This window comes from Plecotus auritus, assembly GCF_963455305.1.
Source record: "Plecotus auritus genome assembly, chromosome: 7".
In the NCBI taxonomy this organism is placed as follows: domain Eukaryota; kingdom Metazoa; phylum Chordata; class Mammalia; order Chiroptera; family Vespertilionidae; genus Plecotus; species Plecotus auritus.
The window spans coordinates 52,938,807-52,960,321 of NC_137774.1; the positions used below are offsets into that span (position 1 = coordinate 52,938,807).

The 21,515-nt window shown below is 38.7% G+C and overlaps 1 protein-coding gene across 15 annotated transcripts in view; it reads left to right on the plus strand.

The window, feature by feature from the left end:
- NCOR1 (nuclear receptor corepressor 1) overlaps positions 1-21,515 on the plus strand; it is a gene marked incomplete at its 3' end in the record, with an annotated part of 233,555 nt that overhangs the window by 107,280 nt on the left and 104,760 nt on the right. For 11 of the 15 annotated variants that reach the window (XM_080680923.1, XM_080680927.1, XM_080680921.1 and 8 more), the window contains 7 exons: positions 1,712-1,778; positions 6,955-7,127; positions 8,213-8,303; positions 12,092-12,270; positions 12,764-12,818; positions 13,478-13,579; positions 20,865-20,992. In XM_080680923.1, the coding sequence (XP_080537049.1) occupies positions 1,712-1,778; positions 6,955-7,127; positions 8,213-8,303; positions 12,092-12,270; positions 12,764-12,818; positions 13,478-13,579; positions 20,865-20,992 (795 nt within the window). The remainder of the gene's footprint in view (positions 1-1,711; positions 1,779-6,954; positions 7,128-8,212; positions 8,304-12,091; positions 12,271-12,763; positions 12,819-13,477; positions 13,580-20,864; positions 20,993-21,515) is intronic. The other 4 variants (XM_080680925.1, XM_080680928.1, XM_080680918.1 and 1 more) reach the window with 1 other exon arrangement.

Genomic DNA, 21,515 nt, shown 5'->3' on the forward strand with positions numbered 1-21,515 from the left:
ACCTAATTTCTTGATCTGATTGAAGAAAAGAGGAGGCTAGATAGGAATCTTTTTTAAAAAAATTATCATACTTTAAGAGAATTTTAGGTGAATTATTCTTGTTTGTAACAAAAATGTGATATTTCTACTTTATATGTTTTATTAATAATGAGAAATTATAGTTATTAGTAAGTTAATAATGAGCACATTGCTATATATGTATATATATAGACACACAAATATATATTTTTTCTTTTTAAAAAATTTCTTACTGAGAGTATGTGCAATAGTTGACTACTTTGCAGAACTGGTGGCAGATATAATTTGCATGGTATGCATGAAAAATATTGAAAGTGAATAATTTTAACTTTTGTTAAGAAAGTGGTTCATAATTAAAGTCTTAGAATTTTTCTGTGAGATGCTACTGTGGTCTTGACAACCCTTAGGTTAGGCAGAAGTCATAAAATATGCCTTGTTTTGGAGTTGTTTAGCTATTTTAACATTTTTAAAAAGAATATTGAATAAAATATAGTTGGCTACTTTTAATGATTCCCCCCCCCCCCCCCCCCCCCACAAAGCTTCAGTTAATGTTTGTGTTCTGTCTTTTCCTCCAAATATTAGCTGGAGAGCAGCTCTGTCTGACGTTATTTCATGTTATCTACACTGTCCTGAGCTGGTTACTGACTGGCTGACTTCTTCATTTAAATTCTTAGGAAACATTTTTAATTATACTTATTGATTGTTATTTGCTTTTGAGTAGCACGTAATTACAATTAGAGCAAACTGAATAGATGGTGTTGCTTCTACTGTACGTGTGAAATTCCTTGTGAAATATCATTTACTTAGCTGCATGCACCCATTATGATCATTGAGTAGCTATTCTTTCATCATTGCCATTTGCTTTGTATGAAATAGCAAATGTACATTTTAATAATTCTTTTAATCTCTTGGCTACTTTTCCATATAGCCAGCTCCTGATTGTCCATGCTTATTTGAGTGGAGCCAGTGTCACTGTTAGTCCTGAGTGGCAGATAATCCAAAAAATTACTTCTACTTGTCTTGGCCTTGTATTTATATTTGAATAATCAGCTTGAAATCCTTTCTGGAAGTAGGTGGGGTATAAATATTTATATTTGAACCTGCATGTCATTGTTTTTGAAGGTCACAATGCTTCAAATTTAAAAAGTGAAACTATATTAAGGTATAAGAGAAGTTTTCCTGTCTTGTCATATTGCCCTCCAATACTTCTTAGAGTGGGTTGTGTCATTTCTGTGACTGAAGAAAATCTTCTATTTAAAGCAGAAGTCACCTCTCTATGTTGGTATACATTCTCATAGAAGGGAGGTCAGCACCAATCCTGAGGTAGGGAGGTAACTTAAAGGCTTTTTTTTCTCTTCTACCTCCCCTCCATCAGAGAGTACAAAGATGTTTATATCGCCAGGGTTCTTAAGAACTGTGTAATTATAAATTGAAAATAATATTTACCTCATAATTGGATATGATAATTGAAAATGAACTATTTATATAAAATTTTGTTGTAGAATGGAGGAATTTTAGTCAGCTCTAATTATTGCAAAAGTCTTATTTTGCAGGGTGAAAAATTAAGATTAATTTTTATTATATCATATGTTCTTAAGTGATCTTTGTTTTTCAGTGTCTGTGAAAAATAAGTGAATACATTATTAAATTATGCATTTTCTTAATGTCATACAACCATATTTTTCTTTTCTAGAAACCAGGTGATGAGGAAAAAACTCATTTTATTTTTTAAAAGAAGAAATCATGCAAGAAAACAAAGGGTGAGGTCCTATCCTTGTTAACTGAAATTTGTAAGGCTTTTCCATTCATGCCCATGTAGCCATTTGCTTTCCCATTATTAATGAGATGGTTCTTGATTGTATTTGAAAGAAGGTTGCTTATTTAGAAAGTAAAAATAGATGTGACTTAACTATAAATTAACTTCTAACAACCTTTTGATATCATAATTCATGTTTAATGTTATTATTAATATCTTTGGTCGTCTATGTATAAAATTTTTATCTAGCCAAATGAAAATGGTGAGTAGTTTAAAAATATGATAAACAGGATGATCTACATTTGTTCTCTTAACCCTCAAACAAATGTGGGTAAGTTACAGTCTGCTCATTACATACTACTGTTTTCTCATTAGGAACTGGGTCAGCTAAAGGTTAGTTTTTTCAAATTTTAGAGAGTTAGTTTTTAATATTTATTATATGACTTGCAGTCCAAAAGTTTTATAAGTATAGTCTTCATTGAAATTAAATTACAGAAAATATAATTCCAATATTCTTATTTTCATAACATGTCTACTGATTTTTGATAAACGAGTCATTTAAATTCAGTTGTTTAGTAAATAAGTGTTGTTCTTTAATCCACAGTGGAAGTGAACTTTGTACCTTATATTTAATGACCTGACAGTTAATGAATAGCAGCATTCTAGAGTTAGCATCTTTTATTTGGAGTGTAACTTCTTTTTTTTTAAAATTTAATAAATCTTTATTGTTCAGATTATTACAATTGTTCCTCTTTTTCCCCCCATAGCTCCCCTCCACCAGGTTCCCACCCCACCCTCTGCGCTTACCCTCCCCACTGTCCTCATCCATAGGTTTACGATTTTTGTCCAGTCTCTTCCCGCACCCCCCACACCCTTTCCCCCCGAGAATTGTCAGTCCACTCCCTTTCTATGCCCCTGATTCTATTATATTCACCAGTTTATTCTGTTCATCAGATTTTTTTATTCACTTGATTTTTAGATTCACTTGTTGATAGACATGTATTTGTTGTTCATAATTTTTATCTTTACCTTTTTCTTCTTCTTCCTCTTCTTAAAGAATACCTTTCAGCATTTCATGTAATACTGGTTTGGCGGTGATGAACTCCTTTAGCTTTTTCTTATATGTGAAGCTCTTTATCTGCCCTTCAATTCTGAATGATAACTTTGCTGGGTAGAGTAATCTTGGTTGTAGGTTCTTGCTATTCATCACTTTGAATGTTTCTTGCCACTCCCATCTGGCCTGCATAGTTTCTGTTGAGAAATCAGCTGACAGTCATATGGGTGCTCCCTTGTAGGTAACTAACTTTTTCTCTTGCTGCTTTTAATATTCTCTCTTTGTCTTTTGCTCTTGGCATTTTAATTATGATGTGTCTTGGTGTGGACTTATAAGTTTATTTCTTTCACCAGGTCGGGGAAGTTTTTGGTCATTATTTCTTCAAATAGGTTTTCAGTATCTTGCTCTCTCTCTTCTTCTGGCACCCCCATAATTCAGATGTTGGTACGCTTGAAGTTGTCCAAGAGGCTCCTTACACTACCTTCATATTTTTGGATTTCTTTTTCTTTTTGCTTTCCCGGTTGAGTGTTTTTTGCTTCTTTGTATTTCAAATCTTTGACTTGATTCTTGTGATCCTCTAGCCTGCTGTTAGATCTCTGTATAATATTTTTTATTTCAGTCACTGTATGTTTAATTTCTAGTTGGTCCTTTTTCATATCCTCGAGGTCTCGCTAAATTTATCGGCCCTTTCTAGAAAATTCTTGAAAAACTTTATAACCGTGGTTTTGAACTCTATATCCAGTCATTTGTTTTCCTCCATTTCTTTCATTTGTGATCTGTTTCTTTGTCTCCGCATTTTGGCTGCTTCCCTGAGTTGATAGAGTGGCTTTGTGTGCTAGGTGTCCTCTAGGGCCCAGTGGCTCAGCCTCCCCAGTTACCTGAGGTGGACACTCTTGGTGCACCCCTTTGTGGGCTGTGTACACAGTCTTGTTGTAGTTAAGCCTTGATTGTTGTTGGTATCACTGGGAGGAATTGACCTCCAGGCCAATTGGCTGTGAGGATCAGCTGTGTCTATGCTGGGAGAACTTCTGTGCTGGAGACACCCTTATGAGAGAAGACTTGCAAAACCCTCTGTGCTCAGCTTGGATGGGGCAGAGTCTCAGGGCGAGCAGACAGTATTGGTTTCCCGTCACCCCTGCCCTAAGAGGCCCCTGGGTCTCAGTGTCCTGCGGTAATCGCTGCAAGCACCTCTGAGAGAAAGCTGCCCTCGAGTTCCGCCTGCTGCCAGACAGTCCAGTTTCTCCCCGAATGAGCCTGGGTCCCCAGAGTCTCTCCTGGAACTGGAGGTCAGTGCAGTCGGGAGCTTTGGTCTCCCTCCCGCTTGAGAAAGCCAGCCGCGTACTCAGTTGCCCGCCCTCTCCGCGTGCGCGCCTCAGTACCTCTGCCTTCCGCAGTTCCTTTGAGTCTCAGTGTGCTTTTCTCTTTCCTGACAGTCCAGTTTCTCTCCGTATGAGTCTGGGTCCCCAGGGTCTCTCCCGGAACTGGAGTTCAGTGCAGTCAGGAGCTTTTGTCTCCCTCCCGCTTGAGAAAGCCAGCCGCCCACTCAGTTGCCAGTCCTATCTGGGCACGTCTCAGTACCTCTGCCTCCTGCAGCTCCTCTGAGTCTCAGTGTGCTTTTCTCTTTCCTTCTAGTTGTAGAATTTCCACTCAGCCAGCCTTCCTGTGGTTCTGGATGATGTCCGTTTTGTCTTTTAGTTGTAGTTTTGAAATCGTTGCATGAGGCAGCAGTTTAGGTGTTTACCTATGCCACCATCTTGGTTTCTCTTGGAGTGTAACTTCTAATGTTCTAATTTGCCAACCTAGCCCTTCGGTCTTGAATTTTATGTGTGTGTGTATGTGCCAAGAACATAGAAATCTACATATATAAAAGCCTAAGTGACCGTTACGACCGGTTGACTGGTCGCTATGACGTGCACTGACCATCATGGGGGCAGATGCTCAATGCAGGAGCTGCCCCCTCATGGTCAGTGTGCTCCCACAGCCAACCTCCCATGGCCGGCCAATCTCCTGCGGTCCCTTCTCCCGGTCAACCGGCCCAGAATGACCCCGATCAGGACTGGGCAAGATAGCCCCAATCGGCCTGATTGCTGGCCCAGCCGAGGGACCCTACCTGTACACAAATTTGTGCACTGGGCCTCTATTATTAAATAAGAAATTAGCTGAAGTATTTTTTTTTTCTATTCAGTAATTTCGTTGGAATTTTGGTAATTTCTGAATTTGCTATCTAGTGATGCAAGCACAGAAACCCAGGTTTTCTTTTTATACTTCAGTAGAGTAGCTATAAAGTTTCTGTATTCACTTATTTGTTTAATGTTCATTGGCTGCACATACCATTCTACAATGGTGAGCAAGATAGCCATATGGTTTTAGCCAAGATATAACTGAGGATAGATAAGTCACCAGGCAATTGCAGTACTGTGATCATATACAGATGACAGTGAGCATGTAAGAGGGACAGTTAATGCAGGTATGAATCATGAAGGGAAGTTTCACAGGAAAACTAGTATGCCAGTAACTTGAATAGAAGAGGGAACAGCTTAAATGAAGATTTGGGGGTGGTAGAGTGGATTGTGTGATGAAGATCGGGGAGGTAGAGTGGAGTGTCCCAGATTTAGAGATGGCTGGGGCTTTGACTGAGCTGGGAGTGGTGAGAAATGACGCTGCTGGGGAAAGCCAGGGCAAGTCCTACACAGCACTAGAGGTCACCTAGGAGACTTAGATTAGATCCTGAGAGTATCTTTTTAGTGTTTGAATTGAGGGAGTGAAGTGTTTAGGTTTGAATTTTAAGAATTTGCATCTGGCTACACTATTACGAATGTGCCAGGTGGGTACCTGAAATACCAGAGGGAGGGACCACTTTGTAAAGTATATGATTGTCTAACTACTATGCTGTACACCTGAAACTAATAACAAAATAATAGTGGATATAAATTTTAATTGAATAACAAATTTGATTGTAAAAAAAGAGTGCATGGTAGACATTAGGAGACTCTTTAATCTAGATGAGGATTGATTTTAGCCTGTACTGAAGAGGTCGTGGTACAGATGGAGTAAAACAGACATATAGGAGTGGAAAAAAATGATTAGAAAGTTGTTGGGGTGGAATGTGGAGTATGAGGAAGATAATTTTCTCTTCTCTGATGCCACTTTTTGAGATGACCAGTTTTAACAGTTTTTTATGAGTCCTTCCACACTTTTTTTATTTGTGTGTCATCAGACACATACACAGTTTTGTACAGGAGGGTTCTTCTTTCTGTGTTTTTGATACTTATAAAAGTAGATCATACATTACTCATTTTTGTAAAAGTATTCTTGATTTCATGTCATTTGCTGAGTTTTTGTAATCATAAATTACAACCAATTTCTATCTTTTCTAGACTGTCAAATATGTTTATTACATAGCATCCTATGTAATAAAAGGCCAATATGCAAATCAAGCGAATGACGGAATGACCGGTTGCTATGATGGCACTGACCACCAAGGGGCAGACGCTCAATGCAGGAACTGTCCCCTGGTGGTCAGTGTGCTCCCACAGGGGAGTGCCTCTCAGCCAGAAGCTGGGCTCATGGCTGGCAAGTGTAGTGGCGATGGCGGGAGCCTCTCCCACCTCCGCAGCAGCGCAAGGATGTCCAACAGCCAACTTAGGCCCACTCCCAGCACAGGGAGCAGGCCTAAGCTGTCAGTCGGACATCCCCTGAGGGCTCTCGGACTGCAAAAGGGCTCCTAGACTGCAAGAGGGAGCAGGCTGGGCTGAGGGGGAACACACACACACACACACACACACACACACACACACACACCCTCCTTGAGTGCATGAATTTCGTGCACTGGCCCTCTAGTAATTTATAATAAAAAAATATGCAAGTAACCAAAATCACCAACAATAGAGGAATGATTAAAAAAAATTCCACCAAAATATGCTCTATATGTCAGATTTTTCATAAGCAATGCAGCTCCCTTTCTCTCTCCTCTTTCAGATTGAGGACAGCTTTTTATTCACAGTTGAGTTATAGGCCAAATGTACTTCTCACTTTACCTTAAGAACTAACATGTACTTTAAAGTATTAGGTTTGTCAGAATCACAGAGTTTTGTTTAATTTTTAATTTGCTACGGGTATTTAATAGGAACAAAAAATCTGCCAACGTTATGATCAACTCATGGAAGCATGGGAGAAAAAAGTGGACAGAATAGAAAATAATCCTCGGAGGAAAGCTAAAGAAAGCAAAACAAGGGAGTACTATGAAAAGCAGTTTCCAGAAATTCGAAAACAAAGAGAACAGCAAGAAAGATTTCAACGGTAAGTAGTTTGGTGTTTAATGGCTGTGCTGTTTTCTTGGAATCACACTTTTGATCTATCACAATATTTATTGTTACCAGATTAATCATTAAGAAAGATTATAAAGAACTTTTGTTTTTAATATGTCTTGGTGAATTTAATATTAATTTTTTATATTTAATCATGATGTTGAATCTGAATTTAAGTTGATTTTTAAAGAAATATGTTTTTATTGATTTCAGAGAAAGGAAGGGAAAGGGAAAGAAGGATAGAAACATCAATGATGAGAGAAAATCATTGATTGGCTGCCTCCTGTTGCTCCCCATTGGGGATTGAGCTCGAAACCCGGGCATGTACTCTGACTGGAAATTGAAGCATCATGACCTCCTGGTTGACGCTCAGCCATTGAGCCACACTGGCTAGGCTTAAGTGAATATTTTTAAATTAATTATTCAACTCTTGAAAATACCCATTTCTTTGGAAATGATAATTAATAAGAATAGACCTGAGTATCTCGTCCTTCATACCTACCAACATAGTCAAACAGTATTAAATTGGTTGCTAATTATAAAATTCTTCGATATTGGTAAGATATTTTCTGATTTGTTTTTACTTTTAGAGAACAAGTATTTTGCAGAGGCAAAAACATTAGTGTTCTGCTCTTTACTGTGTCATGTAACAGTCATGTAAGCTCTTTTACTTATGATTAAGTTTTTTTACAAGGGATGATGCTTGTGTTTTTCTTCCCTCTTTTAAAAAATGTTTGATGCATTTTTCTAAGCCTGCTATTCTAGTCTCTGGAAGGCATGCATAAACTGGTATTTGAAATGGAAATGTCACCAATACTGGTTTTCCAGACGTTTCCCATAAATAAATAGTTCTGTCATTTGAACTTTGACATGCAACCTTTAAACCTTAATCTCAGCATTTAAATTATTACTGGTTTTATAGATGACTCAAGCAAATTAATTTAGGTTTCTTCTCTGACTTCTAGTTGATTAAAAAAGTCTTATTCAGGAAAGTAATCTATACAAAAGTAATTTAATTTGTATGTCTTCTTTATAAAAGGCCTTTAAATATATTTTTAATTTCTCTCTCATACTTAGAGTTGGGCAGAGGGGAGCTGGTCTTTCAGCCACTATTGCTAGAAGTGAGCATGAGATTTCTGAGATTATTGACGGGCTCTCTGAGCAGGAGGTAAGAAAATAAATTGATCTAATTTAAGTTAATTCATTATTCAGGAATTTTAGCCTCATTAATTTTTAATTTGCTACAGATATTTAATAGGAACAAAAAATCTGCCAATGTTACGATCAACTCATGGAAGCATGGGAGAAAAAAGTGGACAGAATAGAAAATAAGGGTTTATTTGTACATAAGTGAGGGAATAATCCAAAGACTGGTCAGTCATTAGAAATTTTAAAGAAGGCAGTCACATGATCATATCGGTGTTTTACAAATATGGCTTTGGCCGCATGGAGGTGGGGAAAGATAAGAGGAGACTATTATAAAAATAAGGACCTGAGTCAGAATAATAGTGATAGATAATAGGAGGGGACTGAAAGGAGAGATTATAGAAGGTAGAATGGACAGGACAAGATTGATGGATTAAGTGTGGTGATGAGAAAGAAGAGAAATGGAAAGTGACTCCCTGGTTTCTAGGTTAGAGGACTGAGCTGGTAGTGCCATCTCATAAAACAGCAAAAGAGCATGTATTTTGTAGATGTTTGTATATTCACTTGTTGTGGTTTCCAAAGAGTGCTCTCTAGCCTAAAAGAGAGATAGGATGTGACATTAAATCATTGCTGAACAAGAATAAATTTCAGTCAAGGACACTGAGTCTTTGTAGCTATGTTCAAACTATGTCTTAAGGTTGTTTCAAAATCATCTACCTATTGAGTTTTGCTAGTTTTGATTTTATAACATGGCTTTTAAAAGCTTCATCTCTAAATTCTGGAGGTCTTGATTATTTGAGTATGGTAGTCCTTTAAGTAATGATCAAAGACAATTATTATGTTGCTGTATATTTCAAGATTTATGGCCATAATTCCTAGAATGATAACTAAACCTATGTTAAATTTCTTAACTTGCTTTTTGACTGAAACCATATAAGCATCTATAACTAGTATCAGTTGAGGTGATTTCAAACTAATGTCTGCTGTAAACAGTACTTGGATGTTCAAACTGATTGATAGTACCTCATAAAATTAGACTTTCTAAAGACTTGTAAGGTAATATCTACTTCTCTGAGGAAAAGTATTAGGGGAAGACCTAGCCTTGTTACTGAGATTAATACTTATAACTTTGGTAAAAGTTTTTTCATGGCAGTTTGTGTTTATAAACTAAAATTAAACCTTGGGAAAAGAAATTTTATAGACATAAAAAGTTTCAGTTAAATTGCTAAGGATAATAGTCTTAAAATTTTAATGGAAAGATTATGTAAGATTAGCAGGAAGCATTTAATTCCTAAGTGAGTTTAGTTACTTTAAAATCAGTGATCCTAAGATTTGGTACCTATTTAATTTTCTGTTCATTGTTCTCTAAAATAATGTCAAGGTTTGTTGTCTAAAGTAGCGTTAAGACTTTAAAAAATGAGACTAAATAGAATTAATGTGCCTCATAAGGTCATTATTATATCAATGAACTTGACATAACTTTGTATCCTCTATATCTAAAAATTTCATCTGAAATGTCAGCTTTTAAGTAAAGAACTCTTTTCAAATTGTGGGTTATAAAAAAATAATATGTATATTCTCTGACTCTTTAATTCACTGAATGGATATTTATTAGATATGTAAATAATTACTATATGTTAGATGTTATGGTATGCACTACTATTGGAATGGAAGATTCAACATAGCTAAGATGGCTATATTACTTACAGCAATATACAGATTTAATGCAATCCCCATCAAAATCCTAGTCATTTTAAAAATAAATTAAACAAAAAAATTATCAGATTTGTATGGAATCCCAAAAGATCCTGAGTAGCCAAAACAGTTTGGAGAAAAAAGAACAAAGCCAGAGGTATCACACTATCTGACTTCAAATTATACTATAGAGCTATGATAATCAAAATAGCATGGTGTTCGCATAAAAACAGACACACAGACCAGTGGAACAGAATTGAGAGCCCAGAAATAAAACCACATATATAGGCAAATAATTTTTGACGAAGGAGCCAAAACACACAATGGAGAAAAGAAAGCCTCTTCAATAAATGGTGCTGGGAAAATTGGAAAGCCACATGCAGAAGGATAAAACTAGATTACAGTTTTTCCCCATCTAAAAACTAATTCAAAATGGGTCAAAGATCTAAATATAAGATCTGAAACAATAAATGACATAGAAGAAAACATAGCTACTAAACTTATGGATCTTGGTCATAGGGAATATTTTATGAATTTAACTCTGAAGGCAAGGGAAGTAAAGAGAAAAATAAATGAATGGGACTATATCAAACTAAAAAGCTTTTGTACAGCAAAAGAACCTGCCAACAAAAAAAAAGGCAACCAACTGAATGGGAGATAAGGGGTTAAAATCCAAAATCTACAAAGAACTTATACAATTCAACACCAACAAACAAATAATCCAATTAAAAAATAGGCAGAGGGCCTGAACAGATACCTCTCCTGAGAAGACATACAAAAGGCTAACAGATATATGAAAAGATGTTCAACTTCACTAGCCATTAGAGAAATATAAATCAAAACGGCAATACCACCTCATACCTGTTAGAATGTTTATTATCAATAAGACAGGTAGTAAGTGTTGGAGAAAACAGTATGGCGGTTCCTCAAAAAATTAAGAATAGAGTTAACATATGATCCAGCAATCCCTCTCCTGGAGGATACCTACCTGAAAAACTCAAAAACAGTTATTCACAAAGATATATGCACCCCTATGTTCATTGTAGCATTATTCACAGTGGCCAAGGCATGGAGACAACCAAAGTGTCCTTCCATAGAGGATTGGATAAAGAAGATGTGGTACATATATGCTATCCAATACTAGTTAGCCATAAGAAAAGATGAAATATTGCCATTTGTGACAACATGGATGGATCTTGAGAATATTATGCTAAGCAAAATAAGTCAGAAAAGCTAAGAACCATATGATTTCACTCATGTGGGATATAAACTGAAATTCATAGTCACAGACAACAGTATGGTGGTTACCAGAGGAAAGGGGGTAGGGAGGAAGTAAAGGATAAGGGAGGCCAAATATATCATGATGGAAGATGATTTGACTGGGTGGTGGGCACACAATGCAATATACAGATGATGTATCATAGAAATTTACACTTGAAACATGTATGATCCTATTAACCAATGTTACCTTAATAAATAACTTAAAATCTTAAAAAAAACCAAAAACCTCTTCTGAACTTGTAGTAATAGATTTTAACAAATATTAGAGGCCCAGTGCACAGATTCGTGCATCAGTGGAGTCCCTTGGCCTGGCCTGCAGGATCGGGCCGAAACCAGCTCTCTGACATCCCCTGAGGGGTCCCGGATTGTGAGAGGGGGTAGGCCAGGCCAAGGGACCCCACTGGTGCATGATTGGGGCCAGGGAGGGACCGCAGGAGGGCTCCAGTGGATGTCCGGCCTGTTTCAATTGGCCGGGCCCCAGCAGCAAGCTAACCTACTGGTCAAGTGTCTGCCCCCTGGTGTCAGTGCGCATCATAGCGACTGGTCAAATGGTCCAATGAACGGTCGGACACTTTAGCAATTAGGCTTTTATTATTATATAGGATATGTATACTCTCTGACTATCATTCATTGAATTGATACTTATTAGATATTTGAGTAATTACTACATGTTAGATGTTATGGTATATACCACTATTGTCATTGAACTACATATGTATGTGGGTTTTTGTTTTTTGTTTTTGTTTTTTTAGTATATATTAAGACAGTTAGTCTGTGACCCTCTTTACATTTTATTTTATGTAAACTGCATTTTTTATTTATTTTTTTTTTCAGAATAATGAGAAACAAATGCGGCAGCTCTCTGTGATTCCACCTATGATGTTTGATGCAGAACAAAGACGGGTCAAGTTCATTAACATGAATGGGCTTATGGAGGACCCCATGAAGGTTTATAAAGATAGGCAGTTTATGAATGTCTGGACTGACCATGAGAAGGAAATCTTTAAGGACAAGTAATTTAAATTTTAAATTATTATCCACTAGAAGCTTGCATAGTTAGTAAAAAACACTTAGCCCCGTTTTGGCATTTGAATTGATACTGCAAAGTAGAGAATATAGATTTGAGGTGATCTTCCCATAAGTTTATAGGTGGATATATAGGTAACAGATAAGAACTGGGGTTATGTAGCCAGGTTAAGAGAGGTACCCAAACATGGGTGGTATCTGAATCATCTGGGTTGCTTTTTAAAAGTACAGATTTCTGTGCTCTATCATAGACCAGTCCAGTCATTTCCGGGTGGATGGTACACAGGAACCTGTGCTCTTTAAAAGATTCCAGTGATACTACAGTTGTTCCTCAGGTTGGCAGCTAGGAACCACTGGGATTTAGTTGGTACATATTTCTATTCTCGAGGTTTGCACCTCTCCCCTGCTTTTGAGTTGTTAAAATGTTTGTCTCTGTGTGTGTGTGTGTGTGGTGGTGGTGTTGTGTGTTTTTTCACGCAGGTTTATCCAGCATCCAAAAAACTTTGGACTAATTGCATCCTACTTGGAAAGAAAGGTGAGAAATGGTTGGCATTGAAAATGTTTATAGGTTTTTGATGGTTGCTACTTTGAAATTTTATGCTCTAATACCCAAAAATAGTTAATGGCATCTGATTTTTGCAAAGGGCTTGCTACAGAAAAGATTTTCATGTGACTAATATAGTGATATTTACAATTATATGCTTACAAATCCTTAGCACAGAACACGGACTAATAATATTCATGGTTAATGAAAATAACCTGATATTGTATTTTTCTAAAAACACATAGATTACAATGCTTATTTAACCTCATTAAATTTCTAATTAAAATATCATGGTCCTGATTTTTCCTGAATTTTTTTCACAATGGGTTGAATGTAGTGTTTTGTAGAAAAATATTTAAAGAGACAATTTGAATGTTTACATATATGCAGTAAGAATAGGAATTTAGTTACTGATTAATAAGAAAGTTGTTGAATGTTTCTGATAGTTCCTAGTATTTTTTTATGTAATTTGGATTGCCTATTAAAGTAGTAGACATAATACGTACAGTTTTAGAGCCCAGCTACGTCATGTGTGTTTCACCTCAATTTATACTTTGAGAAAACCAGAGATTTTCCTAGAAAGTGTTACTTGATTTTTTAAAAAAAATTATTTCATTGGATCCTCAAAAATATTTCTTTTTTACTTATAGAGTGTTCCTGATTGTGTTTTATATTACTACTTAACCAAGAAAAATGAGAATTATAAAGCCCTAGTTAGAAGGAATTATGGAAAACGCAGAGGAAGAAACCAGGTATGTTTCAATATTGTATGGAAGATGTTTCAGGGTTGGTATGAGGAAGATGAAATTGTTATAATAGGAGCTTTGTACTTAATAACCTGTACTTTGGGGATTGGCGTTTCTATTAAATTAGAATATTATGAACATGTTTTGAAGTTAAGCTATATATTTTTAAGTGTTATATTTTTTATTTTGAATGTATTTTAAGTTTCTACTATGAGAAACTTATTAATGAGAAGTTTTATACTTCCAGGTCATCTAAATCGTGCATATCAGTGTTAACAATAATAATGTAATTAAATTTGAGACCCTTAACACCTTATTTACTATATCATCTTTACCAGTCATTTGTTTGAGGAAGAGACAGGTAGGTAAGAGAGAGAAATATAGTATGGTAACCAGAGTAGCGGATTTAATTTCATTTTGGGAGTTTAGATAGTTTAAATCTTAAAAAGCACTTGAGCCCTGGCTGGTGTGCCTCGGTTGGGTTTTTGTCCTGTGCACTGAAAGATTGCTGGTTCGATTCCCATGTGCCCTGGTCCGGTTGGTAGAGGGCGTGTAGGAGGCAGCTTACTGATGTTTCTCTCCTTCTCACTCTTGCTTTGTCTTCAAAAATCAATTGAAAAAAATCTTTAAATAAATAAATAAATAAATAAATAAATAAATAAATAAATAAATGCCTCAAAGAAAGTACTTCACCTAAAAAGATAGTTTTTAATACAATGTATATATGTTTTCACAGTTGCAACTCAGTTACTTCTTCCAAAATACTCAGCAGCTGTCACAGCTCATGTATGCTTTACCAGTGAGACTGTTGGGAGAATGCAATCACCTGTTACCCTCCACACCCGGATACAAGTCGCAACATCGAATTGTATTCATGAACTTGGACAGCTGCTGACTGTTTATTAGCATTCCTAAATTTCTTATGGTTTCTGTACACAGTTACCCTTTCTTCTCTTGGTCTCTTTGGTCACCAGATACAGGTTGACACAGTTTTTTCATTATTTATAGTCATAACTTTTGTGTTTTCTGGGTCATTTTTTCTTACAGAACACTACCTCATAAGATGTAATTACATATTCTTCAAAACTTATTTCTTGGTCAAAAAAAGTATAGGGAGTGTTTCCTAAGACAACTATGTGAAATGCTGCTAGTGGTTGAGTCAGCTGAGGTGACCTTGATAAGCATTTTCAGTGGATTGGTGAGGGAGTCAGAAATCAGATTATAGTGAACTGAAGGGGATATAGAAGGTGTGGAAGTGGCAATAGTATAAGTGTAGTCTTGTTTGTAAGATTTGCTCATAAAATAAAACAAATGGATGGCAGGGCTGATGGGGATAAGAAGGGAGGAAAAGAGTATGCTTGTACATCAGTGGGACTGATAGTGTAGAAACGTAGAGATAGATGCTTGTAGAGCTGTAAAGATTTATGAACTGAATGGCAGCAAATTGAATGTTGGTAGTGAGATAGGAAACACTGTTCCACTAAAGGAGTCAGGGCTTTCCCCCTGCTTCCTACCGGCAACGTGGGACCAAGGTCCTTTTGCAAGAGGTGCTTGAGCCCATCTACATTTTCAACAAATTTCAGCTACAAATTTTTTAAAATAGCTTTATTACTAACTACAAACTAGTATTTGTAACTTTAATTTTATACTTAGAAATTGTATATGTTACTGTTTAATTTTTTTCAATCCCAGGTAATGTAAAGGAATAATTTGATGTTTATTATACCTTATCAATGCTGGATTAGCAGTGTCTTGCTTGTGATAAAGGGGAAAGTTCTAGTGACAGGGAGTGTCTCTTTTAACTCTGAAACATTTGTCTTCTAAAGTTATTGGGGTACCACTTCACTCTTCTGTGGCACGCTGGCCTTTGTTAGGTCTTAGCCATATTAGTGTTTTCCTCTGCACATTCTTGTTCTATGTGATAGCACCCTTAGTTATCCCCGAGTGCATTTGCAGAACTGAGATTTTCCATATGTATCCTCATCTTGACCCAACCCTTAGGATGCTTGCCCCCAAGTAGGTTCAGTTTCGGTTTGGTCAGCCTTCCAACATTCTAGTCCTGCTCACAATCACTTTTAGGTTACCTTGAAGATTTTCCTTCTAGTTTTATATTTTTTTGGTTGTTTCACTGGAAATTTGTGAAAGGAGGGGGTTAAATAATGGACTTATACCACCATCTCAGACCAAAAGAATCTTATCTCTGTTTCTTAATTACTTGTGTACTTCATTTCATTTGTGTCCAAATAGATGGACAGCTTTTCAGAAATTAGGTGGTATTAGTTTAATATAGAACAGAATGAGCCCTAGCCGTTTGGTTCAGTGATTAGTGGTTTGGCCCATGGACTGAAGGATCACTGGTTTGATTCCGATCAAGGGCAAGGCATACCCCGGTTTGTAGGCTTGATCCCCGGCCTGGTCAGGACCTGTGTGGGAGGCAATCAGTGTGTCTCTGTCACATGGGTGTTTCTCTCTTTGTCTCTCCCCTTCCCTTCTACTCTCTCTAAAAAAAAAAAAAAAAAAATCAATGGATAAAATATCCTCAGGTGAGGATTAACAAAACTATAAAGAGAACTGAATGACAGAGCTGATACCAAATAAGAGGAGAATCCATTGGACTTTTAAGCAGAAGTATAATAACAGATTTTAGTTGTGACAGACTATTCTGACTACTCTATTGAGGTTAGATTTGTGAGGCAAGGGAAGAGTGGGAAGAACAATTATAATCCCGGAGGCTTGGACTTGGCTGTAGTTGAGTGGTGAAGAGAACTGATTAGTTTCTGGATCACACACACACACACACACACACACACACACACACTAGAGGCCTGGTGCACAAAAATTTGTGCACTCAGGGGTGTCCCTCAGCCTAGCCTGCGCCCTCTTGCAGTCCGGGACCCCTTGGGGAATGTCCACCTGCTGGCTTAGGCCCACTTCCCAGGGGATTGGGCCTAAGCTGGCAGTCAGACATCCCTCTGGCAGCCCGGAAGCCCTCGGGGGATATCCGACTGCCGAGGAGGAGGGAGAGGCTCCCACCACCTGTGCTGTGCTTGCAGCTGTCAGCTCGGTTTGTGACTGAGCAGAGCTCCCCCTGTGGGAGCGTACTGACCACCAGGGGGCAGCTCCTGTGTTGAGCGCTTGCCCCCTGGTGGTCAGTGCGCATCATAGCGACCAGTTGTTCAGCCGTTAGGGTCAATTTGCATATTACCCTTTTATTACATAGGATATATTTAAAGGTAAGGCCAAAGGGTTTTGCTGATGGTTTGATTGTGGGGGAATGTGAGTAAAACAGTTATCAAAGATAATCCAAGTTTGGGTTTATGGAGGTGCCATTTACTGTGAAAGGCATGGCCGAAGGAGGAACAGGTTTTTAAGGAGGAGCAGATCTTGGGACATGCTAAATTTTAAATACCCGTTAGACATCCAAGTGGAGATCTAATGTACACATTTAGCTATATAAGCTTGGAGTTTGGGAAAAAGATCTGGTTTGGAAAGAATAGAATGTACTATATAGAAAACACTTTTAAAAATATCTAGTTATAAGTTAAGAGTTTTTAAATTCATGTGTCTTGATTTTACCTTCTTTATCTTACTCAGGTGGATATATCATAGAGATCCAACTGATTTGAAAAATCACTTTACTGGTTTATTATCCAATCAAGTTGGAATCACTAGGCATTACCTATGTAATCCCAGAGTAATTAGGGCACATTTATTTCAAGACTCTCTAGAGCTCCACTGAAGCTCACTCCATTCTTTCAGTTTTTGTCTGCTTCTCCCTTTCCCCACTCCTCTTACACATAGTAAGCTATTGACGGAAAGATTCCAAGTTTGTGAGCTTGGATTTTTAACCTATTATTGCCATAAAGTACCTTGCTTATTATTTATGAGAGGCCCGGTGCACGAAATTTGTGCATTTGGAGAGGGGGTCCCCTAGCCCGGCCTGCGCCCTCTCGCAGTCTGGTGGCCCTCGGGATGTCCGACTGCTGGGGAGCAGGCCTAAGCCAGCAGTCAGACATCCTTAGTGCTGCCCCGGAGGCAGGAGAGGCTCCTGCCACTGCCGCTGCGCTCTCCAGCCATGAGCCCGGCTCTGGCTGAACAGCGCTTCCTTGTGGAGCGCACTGATGACCAGGGGGCAGCTCCTGCGTTGAGGGTCTGCCCCCTGGTGGCCAGTGTGCATCACAGCGACCAGTTGTTCCACCATTCGCTACATTTTCATATTAGCCTTTTATTATATAGGATTCTGAAAATGAGTTTTTAATCTCAGAATCATAAAGAAATTAGACAGATAAATCATATTTTGTTAAAAATTGTGTTCAGAGATCATTATTGGCAAAAGTTTAGACTCTTCTCTCAAAATGCTGTTAGATACTGCCCAATCCAGTTTTACAGTTCAACTTATTAGCATCCCATGATAAGAATGAGTGGTTTATTATAAATTTTAGTTAAAGCCATGAATACATATTAACAATTGGAAACCAGAAGCCTACTCTTAAATACTATTATTTGAGATCTAGAATTATAAATGATATGCCCAGTAGTAATTTAATTCTATGTGTAACATCCCATATAATAAAAGCCTAATATGCTAAGTGTCCAGTCGGCCGTTCAACCAATCAAACCGTAATATGCTAATGATATACTAAGGCCGCTCAACCATTCACTATGATGTGCACTGACCACCAGGGGGCAGACAGTCGGCCAGTCGCTATGATGTTCACTGACCACCAGGGGGCAGACGCTCCGACTGGTAGGTTAGCTTGCTGCTGGGGTCTGGCCGATCAGGATTGAGCGAGATGGGCCAGACATGCCCTGGAGCCCTCCCGTGGCTCCTCCCCAGCTGGCAAATCTCCCATGTCCCTTCCTGGCCCCAATTGTGCATTGATGGGGTCCCTCAGCCTGGTCTGCTCCCTCTCGCAATCTGGAACCCCTTGGGGGATGTCGGAGAGCAGGTTTTGGCCTGACAGTGGAATGACTGGTCACTGTGACGTGCACTGACCACCAGGGGGCAGACGCTCAATGCAGGAGCTGCCCTCTGGTGGTCAGTGTGCTCCCACAGGGGGAGCACTGCTCAGCCAGAAGCCAGGCTCACGGCCAGCGAGTGTAGCAGCAGTGGCGGGAGCCTATCCCACCTCCACTGCAGCGCTAAGGATGTCGAACTGACGGCTTAGGCCTGCTCGCCACGGGGAGCGGGCCTAAGCCATCTGTCAGACATCCCCCGAGGGCTCCTGTACTGCGAGAAGGCACAGGCTGGGCTGAGGGAGCCCCGAGTGCATGAATTTTGTGCACCAGACCTCTATTGTGTGTGTGTGTGTGTATATACATATACACACACACACACACACACACACATATATATACACACATATACATATATATATATATATATATATATATATATATATATATATATTATTATTGAAAGTAGTACATATGTTCCCCATTTTCTCCCCCTTTGCCCCTCTCCACCCAGCCTCTACCTCAACCCAGGGCTTCACCACACTATTATCTGTATCCATGGGCTATGCATATATGCATGTAAGTTCTTTGGTTTATCTCTTCCTATGTCCCATCCCCCACCCTTCCGAGATTTGTCTGTCTGTTGTATGCCTCCATGCCTCTGGACCTATTTTTTTCTAGCTTTTTATTATCCTGCCTCATTCATCCTTTATGAGATTACCAGAGGCCCGGTGCATGAATTCGTGCATGGGTGGGGTCTCTCGGGGTGGCCTGTGGGGATCGGGCCCTAACTCGTGCCCCCAGGCTTGCAGCCCCAGCTCACACCCCCAGCCTCGTAGTCTCGCAGCCCTCCCTGGCACCCTGCTGTGGTCACCTCCTCACCTGCTCCACCATCCCACCTGTGGGGTGATCAATCGGGCTGGGCCTTCCGCCTGGCTCCCTCAGCACCTGGGAGCCGGGCGGTGGCCCCGCCCCCAGCCGCCACCGCCCCTGGTTGCCATCTGTAGGGCGATCGGCAGGGCGATTGGGCCCCCGCTCGCACCCACCTTGACCTGGCGCCTCATGGCAGTTCCTGCATTGAGCGTCTTCCCCCTGGTGGTCAGTGCACGTCATAGCAACCATTCGGACAGATAGTTATCACATTAGCCATATATATATATATATATATATATATATATATATATATGGTTGTAATTTTAGCTTAGAAATATTTGTGCTTTACTTCTTTTAACTTTATTATATCCTTTTTATTTTTCCAGATTACTTCAGTCTTGATAAATGACCATAGCTGTCTACTAATTCCGTTAAATGAATGTCCCCCAAAAAAGTAAAAGCATAAAGATGTTTCATGTACTATTATCCTAATATATATAAAGAGCTAGGTGGCGTCACGACTGAACTGGCGACCGGTCACCATGAAGTGCATGGAGCACCTCTCGGTCCTCCCTCTCCCCCAGCCCTCGGAGCTGCTCGCCATGAGGGGGGGCTGGTGGTAGGGGGGGACTGGGGACTGTTGAGCGATGGTGGCGGGCTGCTTCGTGGGGTGTCCTTGAGCTTAGCAGAGCAGTCACCCAGGCGGCAGTGAGTTTCATGAAGCAGTCGCGGGGCAGGGGAGTTTTGCGGGGCAGGGGAGTTTTGCGGGGCAGTTGTGGGGGAGCCTCACAGAGCAGTGGTGGGGCGGGGGGAGTTTCGCGGAGCGTCCAGTGGCAAGCTTTGCGGGGCGGCAGCAAGCTTCGCAGAGCAGTCGGGGGGCTGGGGGAGCCTCGCGGAGCAGTCGAGGTGCCGCGAGCATGGCGGAGTGTCCTAGGGCGGGGAGCTTCAAGTAGTATCGCATGGCCTCTAGTTAGTAGGAGAATATTAGACAAGATGCTCTGCCTAGGGACCCTAACTGTGCATGATTTCATGTGCGCTGGGCCTCTAGTCTGTAATGATGAAAAAGTTGAGAATGCATTAAACATCAAATACTAGGGGGATGGGGTTTGATATCAAATTTTAAGTTAAAGTTGAAATGCTTAAGTGACAGATTAGATATAGGAGTTACAAAAAGAGAAAACCAACCTTAGATTTCTAGTGGAATCTTAACATTTTTGATTCTTTGATGGGTACAAACACTATGGGCATGTGTGTGTATGTATGTATATCGGACCTTTTAAACAACATATGTAGAATATATTAAAGAGCATTCGACTTTTTTTAAAATACATGATTTCTAATTACATTGTAAAAGATTAATAAATCATTTATTTTTTTGCATAGATAATTATTAAAATTCATCATTGAATTTGAGGAGCTAGTTCTTTTACCTTTGAATTTTATAAATGATGGTTTATTCTAGCAGCAAATTGCCCGACCATCACAAGAAGAAAAAGTAGAAGAAAAAGAGGAGGATAAAGCAGAAAAAACAGAAAAAAAAGAAGAGGAAAAAAAAGATGAAGAAGAAAAAGATGAAAAGGAGGACTCTAAGTAAGTTAAATACTTAGAATTAAATAATTAGTTAAATGTCATACTTATTTTTAAATAATGAAATTGAATCTTTTGAAGGTATAAAAGTTAAGATAAAAGAATCAGTGTGATGTGTGCTTTAACCATTGAATAGTTACTTGACATAAATAAGGAGTGGAGTATTTCAGTCAATATAACTTTTGGCTTACGGGGTTTATTTGCCAGACATGGTATATATTACTTCAGAAGGAATAGGCTATAATAATATATACTTATCACTGAGTTATATCTAATTTAATCTTTGATTTCAAAGATATCTCATGATCTTTTTTTTGTATTTTGTACCTCATTTGTATAATACCTAAATTTCAGCTTTATTTATTTTATCTATCATGTAAAATACAGTTCCTGGTTTGTTTGTTGCTGTTTTTGAGGTTATAAAAGTAATTCTTGCTCATTATAGAAAATTAGGAAAAGAGAGCACAATATAAAGAAAATCAATCTGTGATTCTGCTACTCAGAGACTGCTGATTCCTTTGTGTAC